This window comes from Taudactylus pleione, unplaced genomic scaffold (assembly GCF_031769625.1).
Source record: "Taudactylus pleione unplaced genomic scaffold, aTauple2 ptg000244l, whole genome shotgun sequence".
Taxonomy (NCBI): domain Eukaryota; kingdom Metazoa; phylum Chordata; class Amphibia; order Anura; family Myobatrachidae; genus Taudactylus; species Taudactylus pleione.
In genome coordinates, this window is record NW_028284646.1 from 14,176,839 (window position 1) to 14,194,669 (window position 17,831).

Consider the following 17,831-nt stretch of genomic DNA (forward strand, 5'->3'; position numbering starts at 1 on the left):
CTTCTTATTTTTATCACTAGGTAATGTTTTTTTTTTCTGGCCACTCTTCCATAAAGCCCAGCTCTATGGAGTGTACGGCTTATTGTGGTCACATGCACAGATACACCAGTCTCTGCTGTGGAACACTACAGCTCCTTCAGGGTTACCTTTGGTCTCTGCGCTGCCTCTCTGATTAATGCCCTCCTTGCCCGTGCTGTGAATTTTGGTGGGTGCCCCCTCTTGGCAGGTTTGTTGTGGTACCATATTCTTTCCATTTCATGATGATGGATTTGATGATGCTCCGGGGGATCATCAAAGATTTGGACATTTTTTTATAACCCAACCCAGAATTGTACTTCTCAACAACTTTGTCCCTGACTTGTTTGGAGAGCTCCTTTGGTCTTCATGGTGTGATGCCTCTTGCTTAGTGGTGTTGCAGCTTCTGCGGCCTTTCAGAAAAGGTTTGTTTATACGGACAGATCATGTGACACTTAGATGTCACACAGGTGGGCTTCATTTCACTAATTATGTGACTTCTGAAGGTAATTGGTTGCACCAGAACTTTTGAGGGGCTTCATAGCAAAGGGGGTGATTGCATATGCACATGCCAATTTTCATAATTTTATTTATAAAGATTCTTTTTTATATACTGCATATTTTTCTCATTTCACTTTACCAAATCACACTATTTTGTGCAGATCCATCACAAAATTCAGATGAAAAAAAATAAATAAGAGGTTGTAATGTATCAAAAAAGGTAAAAAGCCAAGGGGGTGAATACTTTGGCAAGGCACTGTATTATATATATATATATATATATATATATATATATATATATATGCACACATACATACACATATATATATACACACACACACATTTTTAAACAAGCTGGCTGCATTTCATCAATAGAGTGAAAAGCTCTTAGCCACAATGCTCTTCATTACTGAAATTCTCCAAAACACATATTTGATACCAGTTTAGAAAACACTGATAAATTCAGTTGATTAAGTCCTTGTTCCCAATACACTAATTTGTGGCAAATTATGTTTGGGAGGCCAGTAGGTTCTTTTCATTTGCAGCATGTACTGTATGGGCACATTTACTATAATCTATAGACAAGATTATTCATTGTTGATAAAATGCTGTTAATAGAAAAACATTCTGATATTTCTATTGTCAGTGTGGAAACATACTAATTGTGCGTTTTTCGTGTAGTCGTCATCAGTACATTCATTATTTAATTAATATATATACATATGACATAATAAACAAATCACAATAAGATTGGCACAATCACTCTGGGTAATATCATCGGTTGCAGATAACACTTTGGGTAACAATCCTTTATCAACTGACTCAGGTTCCATCATGCCAGTACAGGTGTGCTGAGACATACAGCCATGGCCAAAAGTTTTGAGAATGACAAGTATTAGTTTTCACAAAGTTTGCTTCGTCATTGTTTTTAGATCTTTTTGTCATATGTTACTATGGTATTCTGACGTAAAATTACAAGCATTTGTCAAAGGCATTTATTGACAATTACATTAAGTTTATGCAAAGAGTCAATATTTGCAGTGCTGACCCTTCTTTTTCAAGACCTCTGCAATTCGCCCTGGCATGCTGTCAATTAACTTCTGGTCCACATACTGACTGATGGCCGCACATTCTTACCTAATCAATGCTTGGAGTTTGTCAGAATTTGTGAGTTTTTGTTTGTCCATCCGCCTCTTGAGCATTGACCACAAGTTCTCAACGGGATTAAGGTCTGGGGAGCCCACTACCGTGGCTGAGAAGCAACCCCACACATGAATGGTCTCAGGATGCTTTACTGTTGGCATGACACAGAACTGATGGTAGCGCTCACCTTTCCTGCCACGGACAAGCGTTTTTCCAAATGCCCCAAACAATCTGAAGGGGGATTTGTCAGAGAAAATAACTTTACCCCAGTCCTCAGCAGTCCAATCCCTGTACCTGTTGCAGAATATCAGTCTGTCCCTGATGTTTTTCCTGGAGAGAAGTGGCTTCTTTGCTGCCCTTTTTGACACCAGGCCATCCTCCAAAAGTCTTCACCTCACTGTGCGTGAAGATGCACTCACACCTGCCTGCTGCCATTCCTGAGCAAGCTATGCACTGGTGGTACCCCAATCCCGCAGCTGAATCAACTTTAGGAGATGGTCCTGGCACTTGCTGGACGTGTCAAAAGGCTTTTATTGACAATTACATTAAGTTTATGCAAAGTCTCAATATTTGCAGTGTTGACCCTTGTTTTGCAAGACCTCTGCAATTCGCCCTGGCATGCTGTCAATCAAATTTTGGGCCACATACTGACTGATGGCCACCTATTCTTGCCTAATCAATGCTTGGAATGTCAGAATTTGTGGGTTTTTGTTTGACCACAAGTTCTCAATGGGATTAAGGTCTGGGGAGTTTCCTGGCAATGGACCAAAACCTTTGATGTTTTGTTCCCTGAGCCACTTGGTTATCACTTTTGCCTTATGGCAAGGTGCTCCATCATGCTGGAAAAGGTATTGTTTGTCACCAAACTGTTCTTGGATTGTTGCTCTTTGAGGATGTTTTGGTACAATTTTTTATTCATGGCTGTGTTCTTAGCCAAGGGAGTGGGCTCGCTCACAATTTTGCCTGAGAAGCATGAATGGTCTCAGGATGCTTTACTGCTTTGCACACGTGGCAAGGAGCCTACTTTGCATACGATGTGCAGGGCTGTAAGGAGGGAGGTGCAGCTAGTACAGTCACCAAGGGGACAAAGCCATGGGGTGCGGAATGGCCATTGCCCATCGCCCAGTACCATTATTTTCCTGCAAGCTGCTGTGTACCCGTCGGGATTGATAGTATGCAAATTACAGTGCTTTCTCTTGCCCAGGGCACTAAAATATCTAGTTTATTGTTTTGAGAATGTGCACTCCTCTAACTACTGTACTATATTATTATTGTTATCATCACCGTCCATACATATAACAATGTTCATATGTTTTAGAGCCTGTTAACTACATCTGACTTTGAAATCTCTACATATGCGAAAAGCAGCAGATTACATTTTGGGTGTCTGAATGTAAGAGCAGCTAAACAACATTTTAAATTTTTTAACAGACCAGATAGAATGTGGTATATTTTGTCAACATGGGTGTATTATCGACTAATGTTGACATGATTAGAATGTCCCTGGTGGTCTATTGGAAACAAACCTGGTTCGGTCTTCCAGGTCTGGCGGTGACGTCCTGATGACATCCTAATCTCTAACCCTCCCCCTAGTGTCTAGCCCTAACATCCCCTCCCGTAGCCTAACACTACCCCTTGTGCCTAGTATCCCACTCCTCCCTTAGCCTAGCCCTCTGCTGCTGCAGCCTAACTCCATCTGTCCTGTCCCTGCAGATTGTCGACATTCAATGTTTACAATGTTGACATGTTCAATGTCAACATTGTAAATGTCGACATTATGACTACTTCTCATCTGCCGTCAAATTCTGTGTTTCTATAGGGTTGAAGTTACCAAAAGGTAAAAAAGGGCAGACTAGATGGGTCAAATGGTTCTTATCTGCCATCAAATTCTATGTTTCTACTTCCCGGCCAGATACAATTGGTGTAAAATCCAGTTAATTGTGTAATGAGTAGATGACAATATCCAGCCATTTGGCAGTTACACGATCTGTAAATTCACTACATTATTTATTACCAGTTATTTATATAGCGCACACACATTCCGCAGCGCTTTACAGAGAATATTTGGCCATTCACATCAGTCCCTGCCCCAGTTGAGTTTACAATCTATATTCCCTACCACATGCTCACACACACTAGGGTTAATTTATGTTGGAGCCTATTAACCTACCTGTATATTTGTTGAAGTGTGGGAGGAAACCGGAGAACCCGGAGGAAACCCACGCAAGCACAGGGATAATATACAAACTCCACACAGGAAAGGTGATTAGGAAAGACAGTACGATTACGACATTGTAATCGTACAGTCGTTCCTGATCCCCTGTAGTGCCTACACTGAATGATATGTTGTTCAGTGTAGGCACCCTTCATCATTCCTGAACATGGCCAATTTGTCGCTGTGGGCAGATTGGCCTGCATGTTCAGGCGATGGACAAAGTCGGAAACGGCCAGCCGGAGTGCGCATTGCTGGTCGTTTCCGACATTATAATAATCGATTACTGAGCTATTGCGCGATTACCATTAGGTAACGTGCAATCGCACAGTAATAATGCAGAGTGTGTACGCACCTTTAGGGCCATAGTGATGTAAATCAGTAATGCTAGCCATTACACCATCTGCGCTGCCACTACATTGCACCCCTCGTACAAATTGGTTCATTACATTAATGTTCTGTCCTGAAATAGCAATGTGATAGCTTCATTACTGGACAGCTGAAGTGTTTTATACACCAAATGTTTGTGATGACAGCTGGTTTCATGTCTAATCTGAGTTTTTGGTAAGAAATAATTCCTCAGGCTACCGGCTTATTCACCTACAGCAAAATCAAAGACTATACAACAACATGTAAAATGACATTGTCCCTAATCAGCAGAGATTAAATGGGTTAAGCCTTAAAGCAATGTAATTAAAAAGTCATAGTAGCTATTGGAGGCTTGTGAATAGGCCATGAGAAGCAGAGAACAAATTCCTCCTCAGTAAATATAATCTCCTAAATAGGTTTTCCTTACACTTTTATCAATAACCTAGAAATATGAATAAACATTCTGCACAAAGAATTTACTGTGCTTAAAAACAAATCACATACTTATTCACGCGCTTCACTCCAAAACGCATTGTCTAATCAGGGTTGAGCCTAGACCTGTAGTAATAAATATGTGCTTGTATAACTTCATGTCAGAGGTGACCTTCCTAGATAGATCAGAATATCATATCACCATAATAAAACTAACATGGAATGCTTTATCTAAGTCTAAATGATTGTGATGGCCAATATCACTAAGAATCTACACAGGGTTATAGGGAATAATCCATTTGCTTACTATTGGGACAGATGCTTATTAGAGGTGTGTGGTTATAGTAAGAATGCAAATTAGAATTGGCAAGCTAGTACATAATGAGATATTAAAACACTAGTCTTTTATTTGTATACATGCACTACAGCCTTCTACTACATGTCAGGTGTCACGGTATGCGGTCAAAAAAGCAGATCGTTGAAATGCCGACCGCCGGGTTCCCGACTGTGAAATCCCGGCATGGGACTAATGATAGGCGTCGAAATCCTGCCGCCTATCATTACCCACCCACTGAAACCCGGGCGCCCGGCATACCGAACGAAGGTTAGCTGGCAACAGGAGCGGACTGCCACGGGGTAAGGGGGGGAGGGTTACGTTTAGGGCTCCTGGGGTGACTTAGGGATAGGCAGAGACGGGAGGGTTAGGTTTAGGGTGCGGGGAGGGGGGTTAGGTACCCCTGGGGGGAGGTTAGGTTAAGGCACTAGGGGAGAGGTTAGGGTTTGACATCCCTAAGGGAGGGTTAGGGGGAGAAAGGGTTAGTTAAAATACTTACCGTCGGGATCTTCAGTCTTTTGCCTTCCGGCGTCGGTATTACATCTGCCGGGCTTATGTCCGGCGGTATGTCATACCAATACCACTTGGGCCAAATGTAAACTTTTCCCTTCAGATTACAGCCATGGCCAAAAAAGTTTTAAGAATGACACAAGTATTGGTTTTCACAAACTTTGCCGCTTCAGTGTTTTTAGACCCATTCTTGCCTAATCAATGCTTGGAGTTTATCAGAATTTGTGGGTTTTTGTTTGTCCACCCGCCTCTTGAGGATTGACCACAAATTCTCAACGGGATTAAGGTCTGGGGAGCCCACTACCTTGGCTGAGAAGCAACCCCACACATGAATGGTCTCAGGATGCTTTACTGTTGGCATGAAACAGGACTGATGGTAACGCTCACCTTTCCTGCCCCGGACAAGCGTTTTTCCAGATGCCCCAAACAATCTGAAGGGGGATTTGTCAGAGAAAATAACTTTACCCCAGTCCTCAGCAGACCAATCCCTGTACCTTTTGCAGAATATCAGTCTGTCCCTGATGTTTTTCCTGGAGAGAAGTGGCTTCTTTGCTGCCCTTTTTGACAGCAGGCCATCCTCCAAAAGTCTTCGCCTCACTGTGCGTGAAGATGCACTCACACTTGCCTGCTGCCATTCCTGAGCAAGCTATGCACTTTAGGAGGCAGTCATGGCACTTTCTGGACGTTCTTGGGCACCCTGAAGCCTTCTTCACAACTATTGAACCTCCCTCCTTGAAGTTCTTGATGATCCAATAAATGGTTGATTTAAGTGCAATCTAATGGTGCATACACACGGTCAGATTTTTCCTTCAGATCTGAATAACTATTTAAAAATCGTTCAGTCGTTCATATCTGAAGGAAAATCTGACATATCTGACATGCCTGAACGATGGACGATGAACGATGCGCGTTCCCGTTTGTCAGATAACGATATCTGACATCTGATGTGTTTGCAGTCAGACTTGGATGATTCCATTCATTTTAATGCAGTCAAAAATCGTTCAATCGTTCAAAACTTTGGTAAAATCGTTCAAATCGTTCATCTGACAAATCTGACCGTGTGTATACTCCATTACTAGCAGCAATATCCTGCCCTGTGAAGCCCTTTTTGTGCAAAGCAAAGACTGCACATGTTTCCTTGCAGGTAACCATGTTTAATAGAGGAAGAACAATGATTTCAAGATCCATCTTCCTCTTAAAGCTTCCAGTCTGTTATTCTAACTCAATCAGCATGACAGAGTGATCTCCAGCCTTGTCCTCGTCAACACTCTCACCTGTGTTAACGAGAGAATCACTGACATAATGTCAGCTGGTTCTTTTGTGGCAGGGCTGAAATGCAGTGGGAATGTTTTTGGGATTAGGTTCATTGTCATGGCAAAGAGGGACTTTGCAATTAATTGCAATTCATATGATCACTCTTCATGACATTCTGGTGTATATGCAAATTGCCATCATAAAAACTGAAGCAGCAGACTTTGTAAAAACCAATACTTGTTTCATTCTCAAAACTTTTGGCCATGGCTGTACATATCTGGGAAAAATAAACAGATCTATACAATTACTTCACTGAAGATTGGAAAAACATCACTGGATGTTCGAATCTACATATCTGCTGCGACATGCGGACGACATGTATTGGGATGAAAGTCTTGAGAATAGTAGAAGGGGGCTAATTGCATGGAAGTGAACATAACAAATAAAACAGCTTTTTTTTTTTTTTTTTTTTAATATTTGCTTGTGTTTATATTATGTATGACAATGTAAAATGCCAACACTAATATTTTTAGAAGGGTTGGAGACAGAGGAGGGAGTTTTACCACTATTCTGGACATGCTGAGATTTAGATGTGTAGACAGCACAAAAAGTGGTACATTTGTGTGTCATTACTGTACAGGTGATACTGGTGGCCAAATGAGTACATAAACTTCACAGCGAAAAACAGAGAGCCAGGAACAAAGCTTTGTTACAGGTCAACAGCAGAGGTAGAGACACTGAGCAGTAAGATAGGTAGGAAATGAACCAGGAAAGGACTGTGTTACAAAGGTCAAGTAATTGGTGAAGGGAACAGGTTGGTCAACAGTATCAAAAGCAGCAAAGTGGTCCATGAGGTTAAGCATGGAGGATAGGATTTGAGAATGGAATCAAAGGAGAGAAAGCAAGATAGGTTTTGTACAACATCTAATACAATAAATGACATCAGTAATTACCCCTGACATTACATTAATACCATCACACACACACACAAGTATTAAGCAACACAGCCAGAACTCAGTGATCTCCATACAGACAACAAAACCCTGAGTGACCACCCATGCAGTACACACAAAATTGCAGTGGCCACCATACAATGCAGAAAGAATTTTTGTGATCGTTATACAATACAAAGCTTATTTTTGTGACTACCACACAATACAGAGAGCATTTTTGTGAGTGCCACACACTACAATGAGCAGTTCTGAGACTGCCATACAATACACTGCACTGACTGGTGCCACTCTCTAAGGTATGCATCCGGAAAGTATTCACAAAGCTTCACTTTTTCCACATTTTGTTATTTTACAGCCTTATTCCAAAATGGAATAAATTAATTTTTTAACTCAAATTTCTACACACAATACCCCATAATGACAACGTGTAAAAAGTTTTTTTGGAGATTTTTGCAAATTTACACACATACATATACATGAGTATATTATTTTTATAAAATATATATATTTAATATATATATGTATGTATATATATATATATATATATATACACACACACACACACATACATGTATACATACACACACACACACACAGGTTGAATCTCCCATATCCAAATATTCCGAAATACGGAATTTTTTTGGCATGGCTGAGATAATGAAACTTTAGATTTTTGATGGTTCAATGTACATAAACTTTGTCTAAGGCACAAATTATTAAATATAATGTATAAAATGACCTACAAGATGTGTGTTTGAGCCACAAAATGATTGAAAATATTGTATTTAATTACCTGCAGGCTGTGTGTATAAGGTGTATATAATACTTATAATACTTAAATGCATTCTGTGTGTATATTTGGGTCCTATTCCCAAGATATCTCATTATTAATATATATATATATATATATATATATATATACACACACACACAGAGATAGAGATATATATATATATATATATATATATATATATATATATATATCTCATGTTGATGTTTTTCATAATTTCTGTTAAAATTACTAGGAATTAAACACAATCACAATGGCCCCCACAGAAAAAAATAGAACAGCGGCCCCCTGCAGAAAAAAAAACACAATGGCCCCCAAAGAAAAAAAAAAACAGTGGCCCCCACAAATAACAAATAAAACACATTGGCTTTGCAGGTGTCCCTGTCTCTCAGCGGCAGGAGTTGCTGCAGCACTGTAGTGGAAAGTGTCCTGCTTAGTCACTCACTGCAGAGCAGAGAACACTGTGCAGGAAGGAGGGACAGCGAAACGGCATGCGTGACCTATGATGTCACGCCGCTGCGTCTCCATAGGTCATGGCCCGGGCCGCGTCTGTGCAGTCCAAAAGAGCCCAGCGCTGCCCGGGCCTGAAGTTTCAAGGTAAACTGGCAGCGGCGGTGGATGCGCCCTGGCGGGCACACCAGAGAACCACTCGGTTGTAAAACGCTGTTCTAGAAGAGAATAGCTAGGATCCGATAGGTTGCTATTGGCAACATCTCCACTTCTAAAAACCTGCACTTTAGTAAATATACTTACTGACATAGTAACAAAAAATCGTGCTGCAAATTGACACTTCAAATGACCAGTTGTAAAAAGATTGGAGTGATTCCTGAAGCAGGCCTCTCTCCCAATAATTGTGGTCACTTTTGGAGACTCAGCATAACCTTTATAACAATCCAGGAGACATCTGTTCAAAACTCATACACAACTTACCATGTTCTGATGACTCCTTTCTCCTTGGTCTATCTCGTTGTGCTGATATAACAGAGTCCGTCTCGGTCTCATTGTCCAGGTTTTCTTGACTACCTCTAGTATTTGGACTGTGAAGACAAAAAAAAAAGAACTCAGGACCAGTCTAACCACACTCACTACATCCCCTGGCTAAAGTGAACACTAGGACAAGGCAGCTCCGGTGATGTCAGCAAAAACCATATTCATTTCTCAATTAAATACGTACAAACAGTTTGTGATTGGCTGGTATGTGGAAAACAAGGTTGCCATTGGTTAAGGAGCAGAGGCTCATTTAACTCATTCAGCACTGGGTGCCCCTAGCAAGCAGTTTACATTTCTTTAATATTCTTCTGAATTGTCTAGAGAGGTAGTTTCTCCAGAAAATGTTTTCCCATTTTAATAACAAGTGATAACCAAGGGGTGATGGTATATATTTCTAATGATACTAACTCTCTGGCACTAGGAGTTTTTGGATAAAGCAGCCATGTGGTCAGGCAATTTATATACTTACTGAAAAGACGGAGGGCGAGAGTCTCCTATTCCCCCAGTCCTCTCAATTGGCGGAGGCAAATCAGATTGGCTATCAGCACAGACAGAACCTGCATCAGACTGTGAGCCTTCTGCAGATACAAGCTGTTAAAAGAATAAAGGGACACATCAAAATATACTTAAAAGGGAATCATTAAGTTTCACAAACCTTCACCAACCTTTACAACAGCAGAGTGTCTGCTACCACCTTGTGGTACAACTAAAATACACACCCTTGAATATAACTATAGGAGGTCACTGTAGATAAAGCCACCTCTACTTATGTTTCCAGTGCAAGACAGACAACTAAATTGCCCGCTGCACAGTGAGAGCCGAGCATCCCTTCAAATATCTCCATTATCTTATTAACATACATCACTGTCAGGCAACCGGAGATTTTCAAAGGGATTTATTTACAAAATGTAATTTGGTGCATATAGGAACCAGTTCAGTTATTAATGTTGCAGAAATGTTTTGGATTGTGAAGGCAGAATGGTATATACTCACCAGCAGCAACTACAGCATAGATTATCTTCCCCAAAATATAAAGTCACAGCAATAGCAAGGTGGAGCACAACAACCGTCATTTTCATATTTCAAAAGTTGCATTTGAAGATTTATGGTTCTTTAACTTTTTGTTATTTAGGAGTAGAATAAAAGAAATTCCAAAAACATCGGGAAAAGTAAGTAATCAGATTGACTGTATGGTTTGCTGGTCTAATGCTGGGCATACACTTATATAATACTCAGCCCGAACACCTGAGAAGGGGTTATCAGGCCAACGATTGTATAGGTGTGAATGCAGGACTGTTAGCTGATAAATGGCTAACAACGCTCCTGCAATGGCTGTAGGATTGGGAGGTCGCATCTTATGTGCTGTTTAATATTTATTGACCTGACCTCCTGATCCTATAGACGCCCAAGTGAGACATGAGTACCAAACTACCTGCTTTATCCTATTTGGCTGATCATGTGTTTCTGAAGTGTTGCACAGTGCTTGGTGTGAACCGCCATAGCTCCTCCTCTTGTCTTTTTAGCTGTCCCTGTCCTATCTGAATGTCTAGGCTGTGTCAGTGTGCTCCAGGCTCTCAAAGTGAATGGCTAACAACTGCCTCCTCCAACATGGCAGCCTGCAAGTCACAGGAAGTAATGGGATTTCCTCTGCTTGTGAATCCCAATTTATAATTGTGCAATATACTTACAGCGCCTTGCAAAAGTAATCACACCCCCCCTCCCCTTTGTATTTTTCATGTTTTGTTGCTTCACAACCTGGAATTTAAATGGATTGTTTGAAGGTGTGCATCATTTCATTCACAGAACATGCCTACAACTGTGAAGTTGTGTCTTTTGTTATATTGTGAATCAAACATCATTTAGGACAACATAACAGAAAACTTCAGCGTGCATAACTATTCAACCCCTAAAGTCAGTACTTTGTCGAGCCACCTTTTGCGGCAATTACAGCTGCAAGTCGCAGGAGCTTGCCAAATCTGGGATTTTTGCCCATTCCTCAAGGCAACACTGCTCCAGCTCCTTCATGTTGGATGGTTTCCGCTTGTGAACAGCAATCTTCAACTCTGACCACAGATTCTCAATTGGATTGAGATCTGGGCTTTGGCTAGGCCATTCCAACACATTTAAATGTTTCCCCTTAATCCACTCGAGTGTTGCTTTAGCAGTATGCTTCGGGTCATTGTCCTGCTGGAAGGTGAACCTTCGTCCCAGCCTCAAATCACAGGCAGACTGAAGCAGGTTTTGCTCAAGAATATCCCTGTATTTAGCACCATTCATCTTTCCCTCGACTCAAATCAGTTTCCCAGTCCCTGCTGCTGAAAAACATACCCACAGCATGATGCTGCCACCACCATGTTTCACTGTGGGGATGGTGTTCTTTGGGTGATGAGATGTGTTGGGTTTGCGCCAGACATAGCATTTTCCTTGGTGGCAGAAAAGTTAAAATTTAGTCTCATCTGACCAGAGCACCTTCCTCCATACATTTGGGGAGTCGCCCACATGCCTTTTGGCAAACTCAAATTGTGTTTTCTTATTTTTATCACTAAGTAATGGCTTTTTTCTGGCCATTCTTCCATAAAGCCCAGCTCTATGGAGTGTACGGCTTATTGTGGTGACATGCACAGATACACCAGTCTCTGCTGTGGAACTCTGCAGCTCCTTCAGGGTTACCTTTGGTCTCTGCACTGCCTCTCTGATTAATGCCCTCCTTGCCCGTGCTGTGAATTTTGGTGGGTGCCCCCTCTTGGCAGGTTTGTTGTGGTACCATGTTCTTTCCATTTCATGATGATGGATTTGATGGTGCTCCGGGGGATCATCAAAGATTTGGATATTTTTTTTATAACCCAACCCGGAATTGTACTTCTCAACAACTTTGTCCCTGACTTGTTTGGAGAGCTCGTTGGTCTTCATGGTGTGATGCCTCTTGCTTAGTGTGTTGCAGCCTCTGGGGCCTTTCAGAAAAGGTTTGTTTATACGGACAGATCATGTGACACTTATATTTCACACAGGTGGGCTTCATTTCACTAATTATGTGACTTCTGAAGGTAATTGGTTGCACCAGAACTTTTGAGGGGCTTCATAGCAAAGGGGGTGATTGCATATGCACATGACAATTTTCATAATTTTATTTATAAAGATTCTTTTTTATATACTGTATATTTTTCTCATTTCACTTCACCAAATTACACTATTTTGTGCAGATCCATCACATAAAATTCAGATTAAAAAAAAATAAAAAATTACAGGTTGTAATGTAACAAAAGGTAAAAAGCCAAGGGTGGTGAATAGTTTTGCAAGGCACTGTAGTAGTGATGGTCAACAGGCAGTCAATCAAGTGCCTCCCGTGCTACTGTATATCTAATCATAAATAATGTTATAAGATTTCAGTGCTTTCCTTAGTGTTTCTAAGTTAAAACCCCTGCATGATACCACTAACCATAGCGAAATGATAGTCTTTAATTTTAAGCCTTAAACTGGGTACACACCTTTGCGATCACTCAGTTGATCTGGTAAATGCTCCCGACCAACCGAGTACTTTGTACCCAGCTTGACCCACTGTGAGGTGTCACAGACCACAGACTTTATAGTGATTTTCATCTCTTAACACTCTATGTTTGTGATATGTATACCCATTTTATCATCAGCATATTGATTACATAAATAAACTAATGAAAGAATACAACAAGCAATTACGTAACAGACCTCAAAAACAGATAGGCAGTTAATATGAAAACAATTAGTGCAATTACTTGTGGAACTATCCTCATGTAAAGATAGGTACACACTATAGGATTATCTGTCAAATCTGGCTGGTTGGAACTAAAATCTGGTAATGCATAGGAAACAAACAGAAATGGTCATTCAGACAAATGGTTAAATAAGATTGATTTAACCAATTTGTCCGAACGACCATTTTTGTACATTTTCAGGCATTTGGAGCAAATGGTCGATTGTCATTTGCTCCAATATGTACATTAAACAAAAAATGGCAGCTGCTCAATCAATCTGGCAGTACTTTTCAGGTGCATGAAAGGGAGAGGTCATACCAAGTACATTACCAGATTTTCGTTCCAACAAGCCAGATTGGACAGATAATCTTATAGTATAGTGTGTACCTATTTTAAGAGTAATCCACTGGTTACTTTGTTTATAGTGCAGATATTTTTATTAGAAAATCCACCAATTCCAATGGGCTATTTATGAAGTTCAATGAGCACTCTCACTGACAGCAAGGGTTCAGTCTCTGGGCCAGGAACTGCGTGAACAATGCATACTCCTAGGGGTAAATTTACTAAAGTGAGAGTTTTTACAAGTGAGTTTTAAAAGTGATGTTGCTCATAGCAACTAATCAGATTCTACTTAACATTTAACTAGCACCTTCTAGAAGATAATAGCTAGAATCTGATTGGTTGCTATGGGCAACATCACTTTTAAAACTCACTTCTAAAAACTCTCACTTTAGTAAATTTACCCCCTAGTGTGAGATCAATGCACTCTCACATAATTGGGGATTGCTGCAGCATTACAAAGCCGCCCACCACCACCACCTAGTGACAACCAGGCTAACGGAGAAGCAAATGAGACCTGAAATCAGCCTGCATTTCTATATCCAGACCAACCTGATGAAGGAACAGAGCAAATTCTATGCACTAACAATGCAAGATGCCACAGAAACCCATCTCATTGTTATGCATTTAAAACATGAAAATGCTCAGACACATATTTAGGATTATGTTTCTGAACACAATACAGTAAAGAGGTCACAGAGGTGTTTTGCAGTGTCATTTTTGTAGCTAGAAAAGCACAATTCTCTTATCACTATGTTCTCATGCCCTGTCACACAGGAGTGCTTGGCCTAAGAAAACTTTGCATGTAGTGTATTAATAGCAGAAGCACTCCAGTGTGCTCATTTCCTTCAATGTGCCGAATTCAATTCAGTGCGATGATGAAGAGCTGCGGGAGGGAGCTCCCACAGTTATTCAATACAATGCGCTGTTTGCCTGGTCGGGAATTGGTTAAGTCAGAGAATGCTGGTTCGCACAACTTAACCTGGGTGTTAATGCGCAGTACCCGGCATTCTCTGACTAAACTGCCGGCAATCAGCTGCGAGCCCGGGACTTTTGTCGGATTTCTCCTTGCATCCCCAGGGGGGTGCGAGAGGAAATCCTTCAGCCGCCCAAACAGCGCGTGTATAGAATAGCTGCGGAAGCTCCCTCCCGAGTTATTCATCATCGTGCTGAATTGAATTCGGCCCAATGTGTCAGCACAGAACAATATGCTCACTAAGAATAACTGAACTCTAATGGCTTTACAACTACAAATCGCAAAGCCGATTAGATTCCAAGTTATACGTGTTTGCGATGCAAGTCTGCGCACATCACTACAAATTACAGTAGCACAACATCCCTATTTTTCTCCCCACTTCTATGGGGGTGCAAGGTACCAGTGCAAAGTTCTGGATCTGCTGTGTGGCAGTTAAACACATTCGAGAGTACATAACCCACATTGTGCAGAACTGAATTAGCCCCTATATGTATGACAACACCCATATGCTCACAGTAAAATAATTAAAATAATATCATATTAAAGAAACTGCTGGTCATATGTAAAATGAATAGTATTTGAATTTCTTAGACTAAAACAATATTTAAAACATAAGTTTCAAATTTACAACAATAAGAGCATAAGTTCTGATGCATTTAAACAGCCAACATTTCTTTATTGTTAAACAACTGATTTACATCCTTAACTAGAGAAAGGCTTACCCAACATACGACTCTTCCATTAAAACATGGCAACTTTGCATTGTCATCAGAAATCTCTTCTTTCACCACCCTGGAAGAACAGAAAGAAAATTTAGACTATATTTTTAAGGATTATTTATGCAGTAAAAAGTGGCGTTCTAATATTATGCAAATACAGTACCTTAGCCCACATTGCTTGCTTGATTCTTTACAGTTTAGTCATAAAAGATTATGCTATATGCTCTGCCACAGTCACAGTGTAAGCACACTCACGTGTCATTAAATGAGTTTGACACTAAAGGGCAATTACTTAAGGTGCATACACACACAACAATTTTTTGATCGATTATCGTTAAACAATAATCGTTTCTAAAAATCGTTCACTTTCTGAGTCAAACGATGAACGATTATCGTTCATGCGCATTCATGATTGTAGTTTGTAGTTCAGTCAGACTTGTCAACTGAACGATTTTCAGTAAGTTAATATGCAAAAATCTTTTGTAGTTCATAAAAATCGTTCATTACATTTAGTAAATGAACAATTTTAGTAACCTATTTTCGTTTATTTTTTCAAGGGAAAAAATCGTTTACTAAAATCGTTCATTTACAAAATCGTTGTGTGTGTATGCGCCTTTAAACATTCCCCATATTTATAGCATATAGCAGTAGTGAAGGGAGGTAAACTAGGTCCCCTATCCCAACTGAACTAGGGGACAGATGGAAGCCATATAAAAGGTTAATATACACAAAAACCTCTACTAGTGATCTTCATAAGTACATCTATGGGATTTCTCTTATTAACAAACTTGATAAATCCCAAAAGTTCTCAGAGAAGGAAAATAGAAACAAATAAATGACATTAAAATGACTGCATCATGTGATTTTGCTATATACACAGACATTTTTTGTATAGAAGTATTCCGGCGCTCCCAAGGATCAGTGTTATTTTTTGGGGGAAAAAAAGGGAATGGAAAAAAATATATTGTAAATCTGTGATAAAAAACAAAAAAGAAAGTATATATACATATACTCACCCTTTATAGGCGAGATCAGTACAATGGACACAAATCAACACCGTGGTCCTACGGTGGTTGCAATAGCAAAGATGAATCGATCTGGATGGGTCTCAAATCCTGGCAGTAGTCGTTATGTGAAGAAAATAAAACATGCCTCCATAGTGCAAATCGGTTGTCATTAAGTCAGAATAATAGTAAATAATATCCTGCTCACCTTATTCCAATTGCATAAGCGCCTTAGACATTCATTTTAAATCCTGATGTCCGTCGGTAATGAAAAAATATATATCTCTTAAAAATAATTTTATTTAACTTCCATTAAAATAATTTCAAATATGGCCATAGGCTGCTATTGGTGCCTTCTTCACATTTTTTACATTACGGTTTGGCCCTATTTATGGTTATTTTATAATTTATAATTATATTATATTTTATATTTTTATTGATTTTCTTTTTTTTGTATGGCCATATATGAAATTATTTTAATGGAAGTTAAATAAAATTATTTTTAAGAGATATATATTTTTTCATTACCGACGGACATCGGGATTTAAAATGAATGTCTAAGGCGCTTATGCAATTGGAATAAGGTGAGCAGGATATTATTTACTATTATTCTGACTTAATGATAACCGATTTGCACTATGGAGGCATGTTTTATTTTCTTCACATAACGACTACTGCCAGGATTTGAAACCCATCCAGATCAATTCATCGTTGCTATTACAACCACCGTAGGACCACGGTGTTGATTTGTGTCCATTGTACTGATCTCGCCTATAAAGGGTGAGTATATGTCTATATACTTTCTTTTTTGTTTTTTATCACAGATTTACACTATATTTTTTTCCATTCTCTTTTTTTTTTTTTCCCCAAAATAACACTGATCCTTGGGAGCACCGGAATACTTCTATACAAAAAAATAGCTTTATCCGGATCTCTGTTGAAAGTACCGATTATTCCAGAAAGAAATAAAGAAATGGGAAATGGGGAAATCTGGGGAGGATTCTGCACAGGAGTACCAATACAAGAACGCTGAGTGACAGCAAACTCTGTGCAAGAGTGGTGAAGCTTGCAAAACCATTTTGGGATAGTCCGAGGTCAGTGTTCCCCAGAGCCGGATTAAGGGGGGGGCAAAGGGGGCAAGTAACCCCGGGCCCCCCTCTCACAAGGGGCCCCCCTGGACCTGTAGAAAACTTTGTGGTCGGCTCCAACATAATAGTTATTTAGACACTGAATGGTCCATCTGCCCATCCAAATAGGCAAAAATAAAAAAAATATTAAGCCGCCCAACACCCCCCTTACCGCTGTCACTTGGTCTGGTCCGGCAGTCTTGTACTGGCCTGGGCTTATGACTGGCGTGTGACGCGCGACGTCATCACGCTGCTCCCTCCAGGCACCGGCTCTTCCCTGCTGTCGCGGCCTGAGAAGAGCAACACTGGGACTGCAGTCCGACTCCCCAGCCAGGGCAGGGAGCACAAAGTAACTGGCTCCCGCGTGTACTGTCAGATACAGCACAGCAACTGCAGGCCTGCAGCACCACCACCTCTCCCACTACAAAACAAACA

General features: G+C 40.3%; 1 protein-coding gene across 2 annotated transcripts in view; it reads right to left on the reverse strand.

Moving 5' to 3' along the window:
• The window catches only part of DVL3 (dishevelled segment polarity protein 3), a 103,508-nt gene that overhangs the window by 30,130 nt on the left and 55,547 nt on the right, over positions 1 to 17,831 (reverse strand). For both annotated transcript variants that reach the window (XM_088479727.1, XM_088479726.1), the window contains exons 2-4: positions 15,269 to 15,338; positions 9,973 to 10,094; positions 9,444 to 9,550 (exon numbers count right to left, since the gene is read on the reverse strand). In XM_088479727.1, coding sequence (XP_088335853.1) covers positions 9,444 to 9,550; positions 9,973 to 10,094; positions 15,269 to 15,338 — 299 coding nt within the window. The remainder of the gene's footprint in view (positions 1 to 9,443; positions 9,551 to 9,972; positions 10,095 to 15,268; positions 15,339 to 17,831) is intronic.